This window comes from Prorops nasuta, unplaced genomic scaffold, assembly GCF_024137725.1.
Source record: "Prorops nasuta isolate Cenicafe-Biocafe unplaced genomic scaffold, Cenicafe_Pnas_1.2 PNAS00015, whole genome shotgun sequence".
In the NCBI taxonomy this organism is placed as follows: Eukaryota; Metazoa; Arthropoda; class Insecta; order Hymenoptera; family Bethylidae; genus Prorops; species Prorops nasuta.
Window position 1 is genome coordinate 910544 of NW_027116812.1, and position 24872 is coordinate 935415.

Here is a 24872-nt window from a genome sequence, read left to right on the forward strand (position 1 = left end):
TCGATTCGATTTGTAAGTGCGGAACGTGCGTGTGTAGCACTGTTCGCCAGCGACGTGAAATTGCAGCGAGCTAGAGCCACAGCCGACAAGGGGGGAAGCCAAAGGAAAGGGAGGGCTGAATAAAACGTAATTTAACTCAATTGCTGCTAATAAATGGCATTTATAGGCACCCGGTCGTTATTCTGTCAGATAAAAATTTACCAGATACCACACCCTTGTTGCCAGATAGAATGCACTCCATAGCGCAATAAGCAAATCTACAAACTTCAACTTTTGATGCGCCAGAAATTCGATCGAACGAGTTCAGTGCTCTCAATTTCCCTATTGCTGCACCGCACGAATTTTAGGACGATTATTTACAACGTGCGTTATTAAAAAATGTATAACAATACACATGTAGTTTATAAGGTGTTTTCGGTGACGCTGGACTAAATTTTAAGAGATTGTATACGTATAGATATATAGCTGGGGACGTGAGGGAAGAAAGAATTTTTGTCGAGAAGCCTTCCGTCGAATACTCTCGCTAACCTGCTTCATGCAGCATTCTCAATACACATACCTGAATGAGATGTATTTAGTTCCAGTGCTATTTCGGTAGATCTGATTCTTCCTGAAGGATGCTTTTCCTTTCTGGAGTTAACATTGTGTTATACTCTGGTTATTTCGCGTTTTAACGAATCTGTAGGCTATTGTTTTTCGATTTGGATGACTATCTTATGTTCTGCACTGTACACTAATAACATATAATCTCGAGGAAAGTTATTAAACTATAAAAAAGCACCTAAAACAGGTGCTTTAAGATTGTATTAAATGTAGACTATATAAAGTAATATACAGTAAATTTTAAAGTTATATAGTCAATTTACACGATTCTATAAGCTGCTGTTAGAAAATCTCTCTCTCATCCTGTAAAATTGCCTAAGATGTGTGCGAAGTAGCGTGTTGGCTTGGGTACTAGCGTGCTCGGTTAATGCACACTAATTCTTTAAAGCTGAAGCAGATCGAGCTGGACCGAACAGGAAGCGAACGAGATATTTTCAACATCGTTTAGTTCTCGATTGTATTTCACTTGGACGCCCGCGGGGGCTCCTATTAGGTAGCGTTTACGGGATACCGGTTAATTAAAACGCTGAATGCCAGACAGCTCGAATCGAACAATAAGTACTTCAACATATTCAAGAGAATCCTTAAACGAGCATCAGACTAGATCTGTTGAAAAAGATCTGTGAATTTCTATTGGTGATCGAAGAGAAGGTTTGCATCAATTTTGGTCTAAAGAGAATATTTAATCCTCATATGACCTATTTAAACCAGAGATCATTAAACTGCATAATTATGAATTGCAACGAAAAATTTTTGTTTTCAGTTAAGTTTTGTTAAAGCAACTTTTATTTTACACATTCATGTAATATTGAACGAGCTATTCTATTATATCAGAGTTATACATTTTTTGCACTAATGCTTAATACTTCGTGTGTATTTTTGTAAAGATTAATTTTTTTTATTGTTTATTTTATATCATACACAACACAATGTGTGCATTCGTATTAATTTATAAAAAAATGTTTTTATCCATCGGCTATACATGGATGCTTTCTCAGTCACAATGAACCTGCAGTGAATGAGATTTCTGGCTTCACGAATTATTTAACAGGTAATTTTATGAGAGTTGAACATATTTAAAATAAAGTAACTTTTAAGAAAATTATGATAAAAAAGGATTTCCATTATTTTTTAAAATGTATGACCAGAGAGTTAATAAAAATTTTATCTTTTAATAATTTGTTGTGTAATCGTTTATAAAATTTGACCTAGTGTTATTGAACCACCTTTACACGGTCTGTAGTTTAATTCTTCTCAGACATATATCTAAAACATTATACAAATTTGGGAATTATTTTTTAAATGAAAGTTTTATGTGACTTCGAAGAGGATATGACACTGTACTCTATTACAGTAATTTGAAAAAATCTTGAAATTAACTGTATGAATATGTAAAAATGTATAGATTATTCTATCAAGAAAACTGTAGGTGACCTTCGCATAGTCTTCAAATGATAAAGTGGGATCGATCCAAGGGTACAATTTATGGGCCCTGGAAAAAAAAATTAAATAACATTTATTTGACTTTTTCCCTCGTAATTTGTATATCCTTTGAGATATTTGCCTATATAGAGCGAATTAACTGATGCGGACCCTTATACTTCCAAAACACAAAAATGCATGACTAATCCTTCTGAATACATGCTCTTTCATCTATTCCATTTAATCATCAAATTATAATTTTTATTTTTTTCTTTCTTCTTTGCTTTTTGCTACTCCATAGTTTTTCTATTATACTGAATTATTGCTAGACATTTTTTTGTTGCATTTCTACACGATAGTCTCTCATATCTAATCGTTTGCTACATTGTGCAATGTAATCTTAGCTTATCCGACCCGATAACAAATGATTTTGAAAAAAACCATAAAAAATATTGATTAACTCTCGCTGCAGTTTCATTGAGGAAAAAGTAATAAATTATCGATTTTTAGTCGAACTACTTGTAAGGGTGATGCAGCGATGTTTCAAAAATAGATGTGAAAAGAGATATGACGATATTAAACTTGAGAGATTCTTCCTGCAGCTACTATGAGAAATGGATGAAAAATTTACGACTTTTGAGTTGCACGTTTCTACCTCGGGTTAAAATGGATCGGATTAGCAGGAAGCTCCATTTTTTCTCAATTCTGCAATTTCTGCAGATTGAACGGAGCTGCGATGAAGTAGCCACAACACCGTTATAAAAATGAATAATTCGGAAAATTGCGAAATTCAGGATAGAAAAGAATGAATGCACATGATTTTGGAGCAGTCGCGAATGGCACACAAGAGGGGGAAGATCGCTTCAAATTCTCCTCGTAGCTCTCTACCTATATGATCGAATTTCTTGCAGTATCGACTAATGGATATTCCATTATAGGCAAAAGTACGTGAAAACTGATGATCCTTTAACGTGATGAAATGACATGGTTGGTGTATTAGATATCAGAAGAGTATTATTATTATTGGTAAACGATCGTGTTACATTTAATGAGGATATTTCATGAAATCACACAATGTCGATTAATTCTAAATAATCCTAGCTGATCCTCTCGAATAGTTTATATGAAAGTTTAACGAGAGCTTCGAGCTCCATTTGCATTGGTTCGTTTAAAAGCATCGCGCAGTGGTGTTTGCCTGGCCTTCTGATTATTATTGCACATCGACCATGAGCTATGTTTCGCGAATTTTCTTAGATCCGATACAAGAGGGAGTCATATATCTAGTTTGTCGAGCGAAATATCTCACAACAGCAGACGGTCAGCGCGTGGTAAGAATACGAAAATAAATTACAAAGTGCCTTCTAATGAAAGCTTTGTGCTGGAAAAGGCTGTTGTAATTTTTCAAGCCTGTCTCATTTTCGCTCTGGCTAGCGACGAAACGGAAAGAGTAAAACACATTTATATTACAAGCTACAGGTGTAGAATTATATCTCTTCCTTGATAAGGTGCTACTTCTTTTTATGGACTGGCAGCTCTTGCATTCATTGGATTTTTCCAATTAAGCTTTATTTTAGAAACTCAAAACTATTTCTGATAACGAGTCTGAAGTAAGGGTCTGGTATTTTTTAATGTAATATACTTACTATACTTCGCAGTGCAGACTTCTTGTTTTAAATTGTTAAATAGTGAATCCTGAGGGGCGGTATACGTATAGAAGAATAATAATATTTCGTCCGAAGCTCGTCTTTTGCCCGTTACTGGATAAAGTTTGACCACGCTTAGCTGCGTAAATATTTTAATAAGATATGCGCATCGTTAGATGTTCGTGTAACAGGTATTTCAAGTACCTTGAGTTTAATACGTGTAGCATAATCCACATTCTTCGCTTAATTACATTCCCTTAATAGTTGCCAACAATTTCGGACAACTTTGCGCCTTTCTTTAAGGGATTCGAGAAGTTGTTCTGTCAGAATTGAATCTTCACGGAAGTATAAATATTCGAACGAACGAGCGTACAGCTCGGATTCAAAATTGGCCAAATTTATTGTTTTGAGAAAAAAATGCGAGAAACTTCACCAATAATATCTCGTTGATTACGAGGTATTTTCAAGATAGCTCTCGCGAGGGTCTAATACGCGATCGTCGTCGCTTTAACCGAGAGTAATAATATCGGTGGAGTATTACGGGAATATATAGCTAATTGCCTGGTTTTCACAAAGAGTTTCAGGCGGAGCCGCTATTTGAAAAGCCTGTGTTCTCTGGTTTAATGACGTCATCGCGCATACTTTCCACGCAAATACAAAAGGTCACCCTCCGCACATCGTACAACACAAAGCGAACCCACGAGCCAGAAGCACAGGATTTTATCATGCGCGTGTGTTGATTTTTGCCCTGGTGCCCGTGAAACGCGAGCCTTTACCTTTTCTTACGTCCCCATTCATCGCTGCAGGGACAAAGAATTAGTAGAGAGAGCTCCTCAGGGCTACGTTCCACGTCAAATCAAACTTTGATATCGCGAGAATCGTGAGATTCAACAATTTCCTCTTAAAACCAACGTTTGTTATAATTAACTCTATCATCGTCACGATTGAGACAACGACTAATGAGTGTGTGTATATGTTAAAATAAATTATTATTAGTTAAATTTTACGAATTTATACGTTTATCTTCGGAACAGGTCTGCATTATCGACTGTGAATATCAGAAGGAATATTCCTGTGACGCGGCGTGGCAGTGCCAGGCGCCAGGAGGCAGAAGCTAGGGAGACGAAATTCCGGGTTCTAGAGCGCTTCCTTTGTAATATTTCTTATTAAGGATGGAAATAATGGGAGTATTTCCTGTAGACATTAGCTGTCCGCGGGGAGCCAGAACATATATATAGCTGCATGACTTCCCATTTACATTTTAACTGTCCTCGTTATTTCCTATTCCATCATAAATCTTCCGGTGAATAAAACTTTAATTCCTGACTTTTCATCCTCGTATCAGACATCAAATGACGTTAAAAGCCCCTTGATGACTATTAATGTTAATTGCGAGAGATCATTATTGCGATTGAGTTATCTGCTTGTAGTCGAAGGAATTTTTTGCCTTATCTAACGCGAAACTATCGCAAATGTCAGAATTTAATTAGATTGCGCTTATTATGGCCCATATCAGATGCTTCAAATCCATGTCATTGTGCAATGAGTTTCAAGGATGCACAGAAATAAAGAAAGCCTTTTAGTCCGGGATATAGAGTTTACATTAATTATAACCGCATGAAAGCATGAAAGAGCGTCCTTTGTGCTTTGATAGAGGTATCCTACTTTTCGCTCTGCAATAAAAAATAAAAAAAGAAAAAAAATAGTGAAATATATTATTTTTAACGGTGATGAAGATGAACGAGTTTCGATACTTTTGGCATCCAGGATTTGAGACTTGAGGAAGGAAGCATTAAACGTATAACAAGATATTTTGTGGTGGACCTTTAATTGCCGCATGCTCATAAGTATATAATGATTTGAACCTAGACTCTGCGTATAAATAGTATCGACATAAGATTTTTTCTTAGGCTTACATAGTTAGCGCCCATTTTAGTGTACAGTTAGTGCCAGCTGACATGAGAACTTAATATTTGATAAATCAGGTAATCTTAACAATACACATTTATTCGCGACAGCTTAATTCCGTTTACGTAGATCGTTTCTCTTTAAATTACCGTTTTCCTTTTCTTGCTTTCTTTTCATTACAATATATATATATATATATATATATTTATATATATATTTATCTACATGCTGCTGCTAATTCCGAGTTCCGTAACAGCAGCCTCGATGTGAACATCCAGTGGCTCGTTCGCGTCCACATCAGTGTGCTTGTAATCATTCAAGAAATAGCACGTGCCCGACACGTTCGCTGGCATTTGTTTAGGTAGATTGTCCTTGGTCCGCGGTTCCAATATAAATCCTGATTTTTGAATCAGACACCTAAAAACGACAAATCTTTATTAAAGAACTGTTGTTACGAGTAAGGAGAATAAGAAAATGTAAAAATTTTATACTCACAGGTACGTAGTTGGACTCACGTTGACTCGGAGTGGCTCGCTAGTCGATTCGAATTTGTTTGCCAATGTAACGTTATGACCGAATAGACAGTATCTTGGCATTTTTTTGCCAACCACTCCGGCCAACACCATGCCAGTGTGAATACCAATTCGCATCTAAAATGTACAAAAAACAATAAACCAATATAGATTTTCTTCTCGAGAGTTATAAAGAGAGCAGAGAAATTCACTGTAGGTAACAGAGGTCTCTCTGGTCCTCTTTACCAACTGATAATCCAAAACTTCATCTTGAGTCTTTGAATAGCATTCAGTACCTTAATGGGTTTACCATCGTGCGTAAGATGCTGAGAACATGTTTGAATCATTTTCAAACCCATCCAAGCGATCTGATGAGCGTGTGTGTTTGTGTTTCGATGAAGACCACAGGCTACGCAGTAAGCATCTCCAATTGTTTCTACCTAAAATGATATTCCCGTCAGTTGGTAAGTCAGATCCCTCGTGAAATTATCGGTAAAGTATGCATCCTCCTCCTTCCTTCCACCAGATGTCGTGTGTCTGACGCACGCACACTGATATAGGCATAATTTCTTTTTAATAATTTTAAGAGATTTTTTTTTACGAACCTTGTATACATCTAATTGGCCGCAATATATATCGAATTGCTCGTATAAGCTCTGAAGCATATTGATAACCATCATGGGCGTCGCAGTAGAACAGATCGCCGTAAACCCGACAATATCACTAAACAACATCGTCACATCCGGGTAATTTTTCGCTTCGATCGTTTCTCCTGAAAATAATTAATAAATTAATTAAATCGAAGCTGGTCATGACCGTTAAAAATAAAAGTTATTGTGAAAAAGCTTCTATGAGTGGAGGTATCCCAAGTAACATTACTAAAGTAAAAAAAATTCTGATTTCATTTGCATCTTATAATTACGAGCAACTTTAATGCAGGGAATATTTAAATTTTGTTAATTAGTAGGATTAAGAGGATGAACGCGATAACGAAGTCTATGTGGAAAGTTTACGTTGATATAATTGAATAAATCCAATCTTGGGATGCTAAATAGTGGCGGGCAGTAAATAGAATGTTTTAATTCTACTTGAATTTAAACGGGATGAGTGATATAAATTCTTAGGACAACTCACCGAGCCACAAGCGTTTGGCTATGTCTGGAGGGAATATCAAGTGAAGAAGGCTGACATTTTTCTCTCTTTCAGCATCCACCGCCCTGTTTGCCTCTTCTATCGAACTCTTCAATTTGTCCATGCGTCTCCTTAAACCATCCTGAATGCAAAAGAAACCCATGATTTGCATCAATATTACTCTCAACAAATCCCAAGAAGCCATAAATCACTGTCACACCACGAGTATATATATATATATACGCCTCTGCTTCCGAACGTATATGGCCATTAGGAAAATCATTAGGAAATCTGCACTACATTTATAGCCAGCACATAAAATCTTAATCTTTCACAGGAGCGTGCGATAAATTTGAATCTTTCAGCAGATATTACCACAGGTCTTGGCCCCCTTATTCTTCAATTTATACCTCCTTTCGTATTTCAATAAGAATTTACCTGAGCTCTGGCTTGTTCCCCGACCAAAATAACATCCCTAGTGGCGTCGTGAAGTGGAATATCAGAAATAAAGAGGCCACGTCCAGTTAATCCCTCCAAACCATTGAGAAATGGGGAGCTCACGAACAAAATTGAATCGGACTCTGGGCAGTGGACCATTTGCCCTTTCATCTCCAGACCCTGCAAAGAAATTTTTAGCCAGGAGTGTACAAGCTCTGCTCAAGAACGACACCTCGATGTGCAATTTGCGAGCATTAAACTTATGATCCTATTTAGGTGTTAAATCATGTCGCGGAGATAAACGATTTGCATCAGGAATTTACGTGTGCGCTAGCTGCTCTAATTCGTGAAATTTATTCATTCGATTTGGTCGAGGGCATAAATTTTTGGGCTACCTCGGCAGGATATTTATCAACGCCACATGGCCTGTGGAGAGCGAGGACGAAGGGTGTATTCGCGCGCTTCAGGATCTCGTGAAATGTGAGGGTGACGCCGCGTGGTCTAGTGACCACGAAATATGTGGAGATTTCCCGGCCAAGCCGATTGAGTTGCTGACCGAAGATCCTCATGAAGCCAACTCCGAGCTGCACAATCTCCAATTGCCTGTCGACTACGAAGTGCCATGGAAAAGCTTTGCAGAAATCCGCAACGCCCAATCTAAGATCTGTCGCTTCCGTTGATAACGCGTCAATTGCCAATCCCACGACGACCTCTTCTTCGTCAACGTCCACCAAATGACTGCTGTAACGCTCTGGTGTAATTCGGTACCTGCGGAAAGAAATAAGACTGTAGCTTCTGGATTCGCAATCTTTATTATTATAGAGCAAAGGAGGGGGAGGAGGGGAATCAGGAGGAGACGCAACATGCAAGAGATGATTTTTCGGATGCTGGCAAAGGTCACGAGACGCACAAGACGAAACTTACGGACATACAAATATATATATATAGTCATCGAGGGACACACTCTTGCAATATATCTTTCGGTGTAATTCGATATCTAGAATATGCTGTGGGAATCAATTAGATGCCATTAGTCGCGGCCATTACCGAGGACAATGAAACACCGCCGCGTTGTTGCGGAACGTCAAAGGACTATGGATGTCACGTATTGTTCCAGAGTCTAGAATGGCGGTGTAATTAGCGGAGAACGATGGACGAGGGAGTTAAGTTGACTTTTTTTTCTTTTTTCCTCATTTTTTTTGTATTTATTTATTTTTTGGTTTTGCTTTCTTACCACAAATCGTCCCTTTATGGCATGCCTGTATACCGTACGCTATATATCCCAAGGAAACGCCAGTGGCTGGAATAGGAAAGGTTTTGTTTGGCGAGGCAATCGTGCACACAACGAACGATATAATCGCCGCAATGGACGGCGGCGTCTACAGGTAAAACGGTGGTAAAGTTCGTGAAACTACGGCCATTCTACTCGTGCAAATATTGACCGTCTGTTTTCACGAATATCTTTTACCAAACTGTTGTATCAAGAGGCAGTAGTCGCTTATGTCGAGAACACGAGTTTATATTTATGTATATATTCGCGCAGATATGACTTTTTTATCAGCCCCCCTTGAGTAATAATATAAACTCCTCTCTCTCTCTCTCTCTCTCTTTCTCTCTCCGCGACACTGAGGGATGATGTTGCAGAGACGTAGTTTGAAAGCAGTATATATATATATATATGCCAATAGCTTTTGAAAGACTGCGTTTTTCATTTACCTAAAAAATTTCGTATTGTAAGGATCCGGTAGTATGTACACGTCAGCTTTATCGTTATAAAACTGATTGGCGATGGCCTTGAGGCTGCCCACTAGGAGGTAGGCGATGGACGGGTGGTCAGTCGTAAAGTGAAGTTCGAGGGCTTCCGGTGTAGCGATGCACACAAACTCAGCTTCGGTTTCGGAACCCGATTGGTGCTGAACAACGTCGTTCACGCCATCCAAAGTCGTTAGGAACGCCGTGAGGTCGTTGCCAAGACTTCTAAATGCTCTCTCCAAGAGTCCAACGCACGCCGTGGAAATTAGCTCTTGACCCAGATGATCCAGAAACTCATTTGCTTCGATCTCTGCAAATCAAATGTCCACAATTCACCATTTAAGCAAAACCAGCCGCAATTGGTTGGACCGCTTGCATAAAATTAGTTGCAATTATCTGGCTTAGATAAAGTCCATTACGTTACATAAATTTAATAGCGCGGATCTTATCAGAGGAGGATAAACTATCAGAGAGAATTTATCAATGCGATTAATAATCCAGCGAATAAATTTAGATATTACCTATGGCAGTTCGTTGGACTAATTTCAATCTCTTCGAGTTTGCAGAGGTTTAGAGAAAAAGTGGTAAGAATACATCTTCTTTAACAACGAGTAAAACATTGATCTTCCAGTCCAGATATTTAGATGTCGTCGGAGACACGGTTATACATCGTGTACGGTCTAAGACCAATTCCAATGCCGAGAGAGCTAAGGATCCGGCAAGAGGATTGTTTTGTGGAGAGAGAGAGGCAGGATTAATATTTGCCTCTCCTTCGCGTACACCCCCCCTCCTCCCCTACCAACCCGTTCCTTAAGCAAACGACTGACTGGCAAAGCTTTAAGCGCAAAGATCACGCATGCACTTAAAAGCTCGCGTGAATCGTGCCGCGATAAAGCCTAGCAGAAGGCACGGTTCGTTTGAAAATCATTTCTCTACCCCACTATTGGCTGTTCCATTTTCATCGTTTATCTATTTTTCACATCTACGTAGAGCCAAATCTTGCAAAGTACTGAAACTATCTGCTGAGTCGGAAATATCTCATCAAGAGCTATCGGTGTAAGCTGAAAAATGCACAAGCTTGAAATGGGTACTGTTCGAAAGATTTAAAAATACATGGAATGCGCGAGAGAGTTTCAGTCTACCCTCTATGCTTTTTAATGCTTAAAACGCAAGATGTATTCTCTGCTATATATACCGTAAAAAAAGATTCGAATATAATATATACGTACTGCACCACCACAACCACTTCAACTTCATGTAATAAACTATATATATATAGTGCAGCACAGTTGCGGTGGCCCATAATGCACCACTGGTACCGCGTATCCAGCTGATAAACTTTAATTCCTCGAAAGCTCTCGACCATAATATATTATTTATATTGGTCTCGAGTGTACTCGAGATAAGAAGTATAACAACGATTTTTTCGCACGACTGAAGAATTTCGTGCTCCTCGGACGGTTGAAAAGTTGGAGATTTTTGTTATTTGTAGAAATTGGTTCTCCGCGAGCTAGGTGTGATCTTTGTCGACGCTGTGAATTTTTTAAGAAGAGCTCCCTCTAGTGAAATTGGCATGGAGTGAGTGCTGAAAAGCGAGTACTGCGCGAGGAGCAGCTACTTCTTTCCAAAGTCCATGGCAAGTAGCTATAAATAGTAAGGTAGATCGCGAAAGCTTTTCGTGGCTCCGGACTTTCATCGACCTCTCAACCTGGCGCTCGATAAATAGGCCAGTAGCGGCGTTATACTGCACTATTGATTCCGGGGACGTCAAATTTTTGTTGCACGTTTCAAAGTTCGCGATTGGGTTTTTTGCTAAAATTACAATTAAATAAGGATTTCCTCCGCAGCGAGAGACTCATTTTCTCTCAATTTCCACCGTACATCCTTCCACCTAACACAGTTTTAATTTCAAAGATTATACACTCTTCCATAATTTCGTATGCTCGTGATAATTGTACGGGGATTTTAAGAGCTCGGCAACTGGCAGTGGAGCATTCGTATAGTAGAACGATTGTTCGATCAATTTCGGTTCTAAGGAGGATATACACCGTGAAAGAGGATCGAGAGCAGCAAGAGCAGCAGCATCAGGGAATAAAAGAATCAAACAATTTGTCATAGCGTTCGTACGCTTGGCTAGTCTCGATATCAACGAGGCATCTCGCGATATTCCGGATGACTGGCAACTCGCATTATAACGTGTATAGAGGCAACCACGGCCATATCGGCTATCGAGTTTTCGTGACCGACGCTCGCTGTTAAATATCGCTCTACCATCGTGGAACAAGGTCCATTTCCGGAGTTCCCTCGCTGATCCAACTATCGAATCCCTCTATATGCCCGCAAAACTTTCTTGTCCAGAATCTCTCCTCGAACAGTCCCAATTATGGAATTCGCGCTGTGTTCGCGACCTATGACCTCGAGCGACCGTCCAATATAACGCTTGCATGGACCAGCGCTGTGCGGGTCCTTTCATTTTCAAACGTACGTCTCTCTCGGAAATAATAATTATCGTTACGAGAGATTCCACATCCACGGGACCAAACCCTGTGTGCATGCTATACAGAGACTTTAACCAAGCTCGAGGGCGAAATTGGCTTAATTCCAGAGGATAACTTGATTTTTTACCATGTATACGTATATATAGTACATGGGAAATCCGTCCATTGGACACAAGTTTCGAGCAGCCGCAAGTTTTCACGACGAGCGCTATGCAACAACGACAGTCATTGGCTATGCAACTCCCAGGAGTCCGAACAACGCGCGCTTGGTTCTATTTGGACTCCTGACGATTTACGAAACACGACGGTTTCGGTCCGCCGACGAATCATCGACAACAACCACCGAGTGAATTATGGAAGAAGCGAGTTGTGCGCGGCGCGCCAATTATTATACCGAATTGACTTGACACGAGAATTTCCATCGAGTTACGGAACTATAATGGTCGGTCGTGAGTCATTTCGATCAAGCGATATTAATCGAATCCAATAAACCGTTGATACCATCTCATCAGTTGTCTGTCGATTTGATCCTTTATATCTTGGAATGTGTGTTAACCTAATTTGCGTTTGGCCGTCAAGTACAGTATATAGTGCACTTGGAGTGGAACGTACTTCATGAACGTTCCATTAATCATTACGAACAATCGATGCATGCACATGCATTGCACACACAAGCTCCGGTTGGACTATAACTTGACCTAACATCTCGCTACGATTACGCCAAGGTGGAGTGTTATTCTTCGTCAGCTCTGCATAATACAGGCTTATTTATCCTGACGCCGCCAGCCTCGAATATTTGAATGCATAAACCAACAACGAACATTTCCAGCCAGATGTATATATATATATATATGTAGGTTCGAATTCATCGCGCAATATTTGAAACAGGCGATCAGGAATTAATTCGATATGAAATTAATCCGATGACAAGCGAGCTTAAATATTGAATTACAACAGATTTGCTACAAGTGACGTCCTATTAAAATTGAAGTTTTACACTGTAGTATATAAGTTAGAGCGTGACCTCAAATTCTAACTTCGTCATGGAAACCTTGTCGATTATGCGAAATTTTGCTCGTAAACTCTAAGTACCTATCAGTCCATCGGTTGGGCAACATTACGTAGGAAGGGAATTAATTGCTCATTACTAAGAAATATAGCGTACTAACTTGGTAAATAACCTCGAGCGTTACAGATCCCCTAACGTCCCCTTACTGATCCGAGAAGTCCTGGGTAACGCGCGTAAACTTATTTACCTGGATGGAAATATCGCGACGAGTAATTTCCTTTAAAATTGACTTATTGAGTTACTCAAATACCTATAACGACCAGGGGAGATAGCACTTTTTCATTCCAACATCCGGTCTAATTATCCAACAAAGATGATAAATTGCGTGAAATTTTCTAAAGCGAGTAGCTAGCAATTCGTGTTTGACTTTTAGCAGGAGTTGGGAGTTCATTATTCTAGTTTTTAATGAACGAAAGATGTTTGACTTTCCAATGTAACGGATGATTTATTCCTGCAAATTATCTTTATTGCTTTACCGAGAATTCAATGTAGAATTATATTTGTCGAGCTAACTGCAAAGAACGTCCCAGATCTGAAACTTTTAGAGTATTCTAATCATGTAATTTTTTCGTACTACAGGAGTTTTAAATTACTGTACGTGAACCAAGTGAGTATATATATGCAATGTACATGCATGTATCATTAAAACTTACTCAAGTAGGTAAAAGGAATACACGTTTTTCGAACAAGGATTTTAAATTACAGATTTTAATTATCAATAGTTAAAAACTTTTTTTTCGTTGAAAGCTATGAGTATAAAAGTGTATTATTGCTCATTCTCCACCACTTAAGATATGATAAACTTTTTCTGATCAGTCAACTTTTTAATCTTTCACTTTTCACGATTGATCCTCATGGTATATCCCGTTTAATCCTTGAAATTTTCTCGCTGAAAAATATTGCGTACCTTTTTGCACGGTGAGCTAAATGAAACTACTAAAAACGAACATTTAACAGTTTTCCAGAGAAAAGTAGTTTTGATAATGGAAGTTTCGCAGCGGCGTACTTCGGTAATCTCCAAGTTCCATTTCTACGTGGAAAGGGAGACGTCGAGGAGAACACGAAACGAAAGGAGCTCGTTCAAAGCTATTCAGGGGAGATACGTGAAGTAGAAAAAGAGAAAAATCTCGTCCCGACGCGATGCGACGCGCCGTAATGCGAGAGCCGTATAAAAACTTTCTGGCCCTACATAATTTTCGGGCCATTATTTACTACTTTCTGAAAAAAGCAGCTGCTGACCAAGTGAAGCAACTGACGGAGCAAAAAAGAGCTCTTCCCTCGAAAGCAATTGAAATTTCAACAGTGGGATTATATAATAATGATTATTCATGAGGAATAAAGGAAAATTTCAAGCTGTTGAAAACTTTCGAGCTCTGCGAGGAACAACATTTATAGACAAAGATTCGTATACCGATCACGCGTAAAATTGGCACTTGAAGTTCATGAAATATTCAGTCTTTGTCTTCGGGCTCTATTATTCCAGACACATTTCTTCATCATCGCTAAAAAGCGGTTTACTCCCTCATGAGTGCATCGTCTTCCGAATGGCAAAATCAGACGCTGTCTTCTTTCTTCCTACAAATAATAAGACACAGGCCTAAAGGCTCGAATATATTTTATTGCAATGGCTTCCGATAGTAACGACCGATGCTGAAAAAGAGTCGTACAATTTTCTCCGGGTCTCCATCCTCTCGTAAATCGCTAATCACCTTTATTCTGGGAAAGTCCAAATCCCTGGAAAGTATTGTCCCCTTCTACCAATGAAAATCCAAACTCTATCTATGCCAGAGAAATCATATCTGTCTCGTAAACTCTGATATTCATATCGGCTGCGAGCTGTTATTCTCACCAATTGCGCTGTAATCCTGTTTTTCAGACGAATTCTACGAGAGGAAAATGACCGTCGGTTAATCCTACTGTTACACGACGACAATTGGCCTTTATCTATTTTAATTAATCTCCTCTATTTAACAAATTCCCCGATTCATCCCTTGCGAGGACGATAGATAAAAGTTTTATCGAGTATACCATTCGACTCTCCCTATAATAACTTCCTAAACGATATGTGGCCACTTTTTTTCTCAGAAACAAAGGACATCATACGCTATACGAGTGTAAAATGGCAAGATAAAAGGATTTCGAGCAGGAAAACAAGCAAGAACGTGAAAATAATTATTCTGCACTATTAATGAACTAGCAGTGCAATTTTTCAACATGATTTACGCAAATGTTCTAATTTGCATGGACTTGGTTGTTGTTCGTTGGAATTGTCGAATCAAGCAACTGCAGATTGAGTTAGAAACTAAGTCGAAGAGTGCTGTCAAATCCAGTTGTGTGTGACTGTGTATAATTATACCGAGCAGCCGTCGCTAAATTATTTAATAATAAATTACTATGCGATAAATTATCCATGAGTCTTAAAAGAATGCTTTTTCCGAAATCTCGATAAAAATGGCAGGAATGAAATTAATGATCGTGACTAATGTAGGAAACAAGATTTTTAGCTGCACAGCGATAATTAATCTCAATTTGGAACGGCCTACCTGTCAATCACCCGAAGCTAATACGATGAAGTTTTGTTTTATCAGCGTCCTCGAAATTAGTCGAAATTGTTAGACTCGTCAGGGTCGGACAGTGTAACAGCAACGGGGCGGTACTGACATTATATCGTTTCCGTTACTCTCATTGTCCCGACATAAGCACCCGCGTCCTACGAGTGGGACGGAATTCATTAAAACGAAATTTCCCCTCGAAGCCAATTCAAAACTGTCACATTTCGCGACTCGTTATCACATAAATTTCTTTTCAAACAGTTTCGCCCAGTTTTTACCCAAATTAAAACTATCGAAGATCCTGATGTAAATTAATTTGTTTCTCTTCTTTTCGTCAAATCTCGTAAAAAAATGCTATTGGAAACTGATGAGAAAAAAATCGATAAAATCTAATTCAATTATTACATATATGCTATAATTTCATTTCCCTTCCTCTCAATTGCATTCTCTCATTATGGAAATTAGAATGCTTTGTTGAGTCATTATAATTATTACATATAGTTATTATTAGACTATATCCATAGGCAGAGACAGCAATAAATTAATAATGCGAGAATATTCGTTATGCGCATATCAACAGAGTGATATTACGATGAGAAAGTGTATGCAGTAATGCATATGCATGCTATCAGCGTTATCTATATCGATAATTTTTGTCATTTAATATACGTGAACTTTTTCTCGTGCATGTATACAGGCACACATTCTTGCTTCACTGTTACTGTGTTAGTATGCACGGTATCTATAGGTATAGAATGCACAATAAAAATTTTACAGTCTAACGATGAATTGAATTGGTCAGCGACGTTTTAGCAAATTCATGAATGTCAGTCGTGGGGTTTGTCGTTCGTATCTTTGTTAGAGAGAAAAGCTCGTTGAAGCACGAAATCTGCCAGGAAAGCTGAAAAGTTATCATATGTACATATATCTATATCAGGGAGTAGCCGATGTGTCGCCGGTCTGACGACGCAAAAACGTAAACGACCGTCGAAGGAACGACCAGCAAAAAATGCACGACCAAAAACGTCAAGGAAAAACGAAATCGACATTGTTCTTCTCGCGTATACCCTTCTATACGTTTAATTATCGCTGAAATGGCTCGTAAACAAACAGGAGAAGCATTGTTAAAACTCTTAAGAGCACCCTGTAGCCTCTTTTACCATCTTTTGTTTTTCCACTCTCATATATAGTTCCTCGATCGTAAAATCTAAATTCTAAAAATTAAACCCACCCAATGTGACTCCATTTCACCATTTTTAAATGAGACAATTTAAATTATTTTTGTTGAGTGATCGAACGATACGTTTAATTATATTTAGTAAATTTAAAGCAAGTTTTTTGGTGCATAGTAAAAAATGAAATCTAAAAGCTGGCACTCGGGTTTAAAATATCTATATACCAGCAACACTTAAATACCGAATTCACTGAAATTGCAGTTTTTGTCAGAATTGAAATAGCGAGGTGTCAAGAATACCAGGAGAAGCAAGCGTGTTAAAGTTCTAGTTGAAAATTAGCTTTGAAGATGAAATCCTGTCGGCTGCAATGGCGTTCGTTTGCAAAATATTATGCCCTGCTAGTCTTCCTCCGTGAAAATTAGTGATAAGTGGATTTAATACCACAGAGTGGCATTTTTTAGCCCTTTTATAATTGCTTGATACGATTACGAAACTCACAAAGTGCTTCAATATCCAGCAATCGTATCGGTAATCGGATTAAACTACTTATGTATGCCTTTACTTTCGGATAATAACGCTTCTTTGCAAAAAATAATTCAAACTTATTACAAACCAATTTCACTAATCGACGCACGGATCGGCTTAAATTCATTTATAAACTTTGCTAATTTACTTATATATTAATTTACTAATCTATTTAATTAACTCTTTCATGTTATAAAGGTACAATGTATTATTCGTAGTTGGTGAAATTAGGTTGGTTATTTTCTAGCATCAAGCATCAATCTTTCTTCTAGAAGTTGATTTATCTGAGAATATTTATAAAAAAATATTGAGACTGGTCCGGGGAAAAGTATATATTGATATTCAGCAAGAAGCCTGTAGAAAGTTGTGCATAATTTTTCAAGTCTTAACAAGGGAAGATTTCTCGTGTGGGGCTTCAGAAAATGGTAAGGGGTTAACGGTCGTGAGATATTCTTGACTTCATTACGCAACTTTATGCTGATACGGTAGAACCCATAAATATTTATTGATTGTTAATTAACGTAAATCTTACCGCAATCATAATTTAAGGTCTCGTAGATGTCTTCCAGCAGATTGTAATTTTGCTCCGAGTCGATGTTGCATAAAAGGGACGCCCTGAAAAAGAAATCAATTATTCACTCAATTATTCATTTATTCAATTCAATTCCTTTTATTGCTTTACTAATTAAACTCGGTTTAATTATTAACTAGTTTAGCCCCATAAATTACATCCATACGATTACCGAATTTTCCCTCCGATTTTATCGGAGAGGCTAATTTGATTTTATGATTCAAATTTTCCGAGTCACAGTAAAAAGTTGAATAGTGCAAAACTGGCCGCAGCTAGCGAGATTTTGCATTCAATCGCGGAAATTCTACGTGACATTTTTCGCTGATAGGATCTATACTGCTAACTCATTATCAAGACTCGTCATTCAATCTGATAATCTTGACTGGCGATGAAAAGTGAAATGCGAATGACGAACATAAAAATCGTTGGGATTGCGACTTTTTTAAAGACTGCATTAGATAACGAAGAAAAGAAGTCAGGATTTTATGGACGAGAGTAAAAGGAAATACTTGCAGTGATTCGGATGTTGGTGGTTTGTTTTTGCTCAACAGGGCGTCCAGTGCCACTGCAATTACTTCGTTCTGCAATCAAAAAGATTGATACTGCACTGAGAAAAAAATTTATCAACGAAACTATAAGGTTCTGTTATTTGTCGTTACACCAAACTAATTGCAATCATAAAAACTACATAAAGTTCTTTTTTATTAATTGACACCCCTTATTAAATAGAGTCAATTGCGTGATATAATTGTATAAGCTAAATATTTAGTAATATGAAGTAAAACATATTTGTAAAAATAATGTAAATAAATCGGAAGGAAAATCAGCACTTGATTCATTCAAAATTATTATAGTACAGGATAGTCAAATATATAAGTAAAGTTATTACAATAATTTACAAACTATAGGCAACAATTAGTATTAACTTCAACATTTCATGTATATCACACAGGAAGCTCATCTGTAATTAAAATAATAAGCTTATATTGAATTAACTCTTTATAAAGTAATATCAAATTATTTTAACTCTATTTTAAAATTTTAAAACGTATGAAGGGTGACAGGAAAAATGATGAAGCTCACAATGTTCTGCTGTTGCATAGATATATTAATTTAAAAGTATTCAGTTGTTCGTTACGCATTTAGTAAAAATAAAGCCATTCAATTTTATTTTTAGACTATTGTAGCGGAATATTTGTTTTATTAATATAGTTCAAACACATTTTTCTACAGAAAATGAGGGAATAAATTATTTCTTAAAAAAAGATTTATTAGAACAGAAATAATTGAAGTTTTACCAATAGAATGAATATTTTGTTACAACCTCATAGAAAAAAATGAGCATCTATATTTATTCTGAAAGTATACCAAACGACTGAAAACACTATAATCAATATTATCCAAAAGTAAAAAATTGTAACATTGATCACTTTTTCCCGTCACGCTTCATATCAATTAAGTAATTCGTAAGAAGTTTTGCTCATTTATTCCGGTACTGTCGGATCAACGGAATCTCTGAACTATATATGTCACAGTAAAGAATTAATAACTACCACATTTATTTCGTAGTATTTAAGCTTACAGCGTGGCTGAGTAAACTATGTTAATTGCGTATGGTAATACAACATTTTCTCTCAATGTGGCAAAAAAATCTACACATTCTCTGCTTGTACGGGCTTAAATCCAGACTGAGTTATTATACCAAATAAAAACCAAACGATTTATTGCATTTACTTATAACTTTTGAGATATATTTCTGTATCGTATGTTTATTCCATGCCACGAAGCATGACAATTTAGCTTCTAATAATTTAATCGACTTCGATGTAAAATTCAAGCGAGGCCAATGGGAAAGAGTTAGCTGCAAACGGAAAATTCCCTCGGCACTATAATCACGCATTTTCACTGTCACTAAACAGGATTGCAGCAACCCTTTCCTCGAAAGAAGATTTCCGGAGCACTGTGTTAAAACGTAAATCGGCTTGCATATATTAAACTAGGATTTGCACGCTAATTTTATTAGATTAATAGAAAAGCTTGTCCATTGAGAAGAGAATACGTTGCAACCATTTTTTCTTCTTAAATTTTAAAATATCGCAGCAACGTTCTTTCATCAAACGGAGCTTAATTAAGGGGGTATTCTCTACGTGTTACATCGCAATGTTATTTACTTGTTTCCATTAATGAGAATCCATTAGCATTGCGTTGCTTAAAATTACGATCTTTTTCGTTATATTGAAGGGACTGCTGACCGCTATATCATTTTATGCCGTTTGCTACATAATTTATCTCGCGCAAAAAGAGAAAAATCCAATTACATAATTATTCGATAGCGTTGCCACCACATTTCAGGCTAATGCAAACGTAAAATAAATTACGTAGATAGTTTCCCTCTTTAATCCAAGAATAATTCTGTTTGTCAGTCTTTGTCTCAGATTTATTTCTTCAATTCCGGGCATGAGATGATTTTCTTGACTCTTGTCCTTAGCTCCTTGTCTATGTCCCCTGGTGTAGAATCCTCATTTTTCTACTTCTTATCACTGATTCGTTTTCTTGATTTTTATCTTCCATTCATTTTCTTGCTCTTATCCCTCATCCATTTCGTCTGCTTATAATATTAATCCTGATATATCGGATTCGAATCTGCAAAATAACAAGATGGATGGGTTCTGCTATACGAATTTTGCAAGTGGAGCAAACCAATGGATTCTTACACATGTCCTTAACCCGTTGAAACAGTCGAGTGACCTTTTCTGGCGGAGTCTTTATCGATTTTGGCTGACATCGGCGAAACGCGGATTTCGGCCGCTACTGCCAAATAAATTTTGATACATTCTTTGCTACTGGCATTTACTTTTTATAGTGGACGTTCTCGTTATTTCTCGATGGCCATCACTGCCCTCGCATTACGTCCCATTTCGTAAAGTATACTATTCATTTCTGTACCAAACAACGTAATATTTCCAGGCTAAACTAACTTTACAGACACGCTGAAATGCCGCTAGTGTTTCATTTGTCCATGCCAACCATTAAAGAGTGAGAGAGAGAGAGAGAGTCAGAGGGGGCGGATTCTTTCATCGGCGGCGTTTACCCCGTGCAATAGGATGAAAAATGAAACCGTGTCTTGCTAGAAATTATACTCTTAAAGTATTTTCCTCTTGCCCCTGAAATTATATAGGGTGAGCCATTTATGTATCGCATACTAGAAAAAGAATACAAATATTCATTTATTTTCAAAATTGTAAAAAGTATCTATTTTTTATGTTAATATTTTTGCTTCAAAATAAGAAAAGAATTCAAAAAGGTCTTATGAAAGAAATTAGCATCTCTTATAGTTCATGAGATGACATTTTCTAACAGCTACACTTCTCTATTCTGAGACGCTTCAAGTGACGCACCCTATATACTTTTTTAATCACGAATCTCACCAACTGCAGATAGTTGATCATAAAATTCGTCCTCGTCCTCCAGTGCATCATATTCAGCTGTGTAAATTCGTTATCTCGATAAGCACAGTTCATTTATCTTTAATTTTTTCTTCCTTTAATCCATTATAATCTGATTTGCCAATTCCCTTCTCATTTATGTCTAAATAAACTCTGCTTCGTCAAAGGAAATTCCATCTCGCTGTTATAATTAGAACTAGTGTCGTCAATGTAGACTGTCTATTTTCGAAGACGAAGCTATTCGTATATATATACAGCTAGATTCATAATCTAAAAGCAATCACGCTGCTGCACTGAAAATCAGACTTTAGCAAGTATACGCTCAGCAGAAGCAAGTTTGGAACTTAAGACTGAGGAACAATGAAAACTTGTCCCTTTGTGTCCACCGTCGTGCTAACTTTAGTCCCAACAACTCGTCACACTTACTGGTTAACTAGTTTTGATGCTTTAACATAATATAAAGAATTTGGCTTATCCAAACTACCCTTTTCATAGACTTGCAGTATGTTAGATAACGTACTGTTGAACATATAAGTGTTTTACACAGAGGAACAAATCGTCTTTTTATTAATAACGTTTCTATCTAAATTTATGTCGAGTAAATTTAAATCATTATAACGACGTGGAATGGAATTGCATCTCGTTTAAATAGTCAAATAAAAATATCATTAATTCGTTCAATTTTTGTATAGCCACGAATTCTAACTTGTGGAAATACAACCATACTATATTTTATTGTAAAATTCAAGTATTCAAAAGATTCATGCATTGAAAAATAAAGTAAAGTAAGAGTTCCAAAATATTTGTTAACAAGATACATGGCAATATTATATCATTGATTATCGAAGTTGATTTGACCAATATTTCAAGATAATAGAGTTTTTCAGGTCGTTAGTATTTTAATACCAATAGGGAATAAGAAAGAGGGCATTTTCGTGAGGATCTATCGTAAAGCAGACCTGGCTGACCTGGTTTTTTGCTGCGAGATATCCAATCAATGGTATAAGAATCCGATCGGTGTAAGCCCATTGGGAAATGAGCGGGAGAAGGGTGTAACTCTTCTGATAAGAAGGAAGCTTTACGCCCCCTTACCAGCCATTCATTACCAATCCAACAATTCTCGGATCCTCTCGGGTCTCGAAAAGGCGTCTATCACCTAAAGATTTCTATTCACATGCATATATACTCATCACACTCCCTTGCAAATCCACTACTTATTAACTCTTATTATATACCAAGTCACCTTATTGTTGGAAAAGAATCAAGTAAATTAATTCCTGTTGATGACGCTTATATTAACAAATTTACTCATTTTCTTTTCTCAAATCGACGTCCCACAATTCCGTAGAGAGTTTATTTGTTTCCTTTACAGGAACGCTCTGCTCTAATGTTCCAGCTTTCTCGGATGCGCTCCCCAAGGGCTTCTTGGAAAGATGGGAGAATGTCAGGAGCGAGCTTAACGTAATATTACGAATAATTGTGTAAAGAGCAGTCATTGTGATAAAGTCAGATGCGAAACTTGAGTCCTTTATATTTAGATCGGCCTTTGGATCTCCTTTTAAAGAGTCCACATGCTCGTAACTCGTCTGATCTTAAAAGGACGAAGTGCACTCTCCCCCCCGAGTCTTGTTTGTTCTAAAGAAAAAGATTAGATCCGCCAGAGAATGGAATAGTTTAGCTCTCACAAATTACTTTCTGTTGTCCTCCCACTCTTGCTACTTCGTTACTTTTATTTTCTTCAATTAGCATATGTTCTCATTCCAATTATATACAATACAAGAATCAAATCTTTGCCATATCCAATTTTTAACTTCCCATCATCGACACCATTTATTTCCATCAGCGAAGCAGCCATCATCCCCACTCGATATTACCTTCGTATCCAAGTTTCCGTGTACGTGGATGCTCGGTATACAATATAGCTGTTTCCGTTCAAGCCTATTACCAGAAACCCAAAGCTCAGCCGATATTCAATTAAGACAGTCGAAGACTAGGCTCTTTCGAAGGAATAACCAAGGGGTTTATCAAGCGCCATTCAATCGCCGTAATACAAAGTTACAATAGAAGAGAGAGGCTCGAGAATTTTCTTCATTATGATGGATGGTGAATTCGAGTTGCGAAGGACTTTCATCCAAGAAGAATTACGAACTCTCGTTACTTGCTCTCGTCCCATCTGCCCTATCGTCGCTGAACGTGCAAGCACGACACGTGAAACTCGAGCTTCCGATGTTTTCACGAGACACAGAATCGTTTATCCTGGATTTCCTCGCTTCTCCCTCTGTACCTCATCCTTCGCTCGTTCATACGTCGAATCGTCGCACTGTCTCAAAGATGCCAGTGGAATAAAGGCGCGTGGGAGTCTTTGGGGGAAAAGTACGACAGGCTTCCCACGAGAACATTTTCGTGGAATCAAATTGACCCCTTGAACATTGATGAATAGAAAAGGAAACCTACAGGGAGTTTCGTTGCCATTAGATTAGTCGAGCGGAGGGTCAAAAGTCATCGAAGAGGCGTAATGGAGCATACTTGGTTCGCTCTGTACATTTAGGGGGGAGTGTATTAAATAATAAGCTCGATTTCCATATAGCGGATGAACCAATTGGCGCGGCATCCCTTATTCGTGTGATATCGAGCATCGAGCTTTGCCTGGGACTTGGCCCAAGGGAGAACGCGTTCAAATTCCAGCTGCGGTCAATCAGCTTTGGCAGCTAGCATTTGGGGATTTCTCTGTGTTATGCGCCTCTCGTGCTTGTTCGCAAGTGTGTACGCGTGGGTGGGATTCGAGGACGCGAACGGGTACACGATGGCTGCGCTGGATCTAGTATGCGTTTGCAGCTTTCGCGCGTTTTCAGCCTGTAAGGCTCGAATGCATCGGGAGAACACAGGCTTGGAGCTTGATTTTCGCCAATTTCACTAAGTAACGAAGTTCCAATTGCGCCCGTCCAATCCTACGAGTCGCAGAGGATGAACCACTCCCTTTAGCTCACTCTCCATCCCTAAATCTCTGACGATCGCATTCCATCTTCCAATTCTCCACATTTTTCCTAATCCGTCGCGTGATGGAGCTATACAGTTTTTCTCTTTAAAACGTGGCAGTGATGACGTTTAAAAATTTTATTTGTGGAAATGACGATGATTTGGAATAAATTTATTGGTGGTAAACGCAATTTATATAGAGATTTGATAGAATAATTTGTTTATTGCAATGGACTCGGTCTTTCATAAGCTCCTTCAAATGACAAGGTAGTAAACATAGGAACAGTGATTAATCTAAATATGGGCCCGTGCATCAAATGGAACAGGTAAATAAATAGAATGGAAAATTTACGTATAGTCTGGAATAATATTCTAGTGGATATGTGACAGAGGTGAATTTAGGGGTGCACGGTACGAGACATTAATAACCACGTGAAAAGCCAAGCGAGGTGAAGGTTCAATGTTCCATATTACGTTTATTCAGTTTTCCTATATGTACGAGAAAGACGTCTACGATGTAATATCGAATAGCAAAGGCCTCCTAAGTATCGGCGGTATTGAGTATTGACATTTCATCGCCAATAGAACGAAATCTAATTAACTTTCCCATTACTAGTTTCTCCCTCCATCCCCTTCCCTCCCCCCCCCCTT

At 37.9% G+C, this 24872-nt stretch overlaps 1 protein-coding gene across 3 annotated transcripts in view; it reads right to left on the minus strand.

Annotated features, from left to right (window-relative positions):
- Nucleotides 1–5490: 5490 nt before the first annotated feature.
- The window catches only part of Gycalpha99B (guanylate cyclase 1 soluble subunit alpha 2), a 30509-nt gene continuing 11127 nt past the window's right edge, over nt 5491–24872 (minus strand). For all 3 annotated transcript variants that reach the window (XM_066736104.1, XM_066736105.1, XM_066736103.1), the window contains exons 3-12: nt 18313–18380; nt 17761–17843; nt 9374–9719; nt 8053–8425; nt 7658–7837; nt 7223–7361; nt 6694–6860; nt 6385–6528; nt 6072–6226; nt 5491–5993 (exon numbers count right to left, since the gene is read on the minus strand). In XM_066736104.1, coding sequence (XP_066592201.1) covers nt 5798–5993; nt 6072–6226; nt 6385–6528; nt 6694–6860; nt 7223–7361; nt 7658–7837; nt 8053–8425; nt 9374–9719; nt 17761–17843; nt 18313–18380 — 1851 coding nt within the window. In that variant the 3' untranslated portion in view covers nt 5491–5797. The remainder of the gene's footprint in view (nt 5994–6071; nt 6227–6384; nt 6529–6693; nt 6861–7222; nt 7362–7657; nt 7838–8052; nt 8426–9373; nt 9720–17760; nt 17844–18312; nt 18381–24872) is intronic.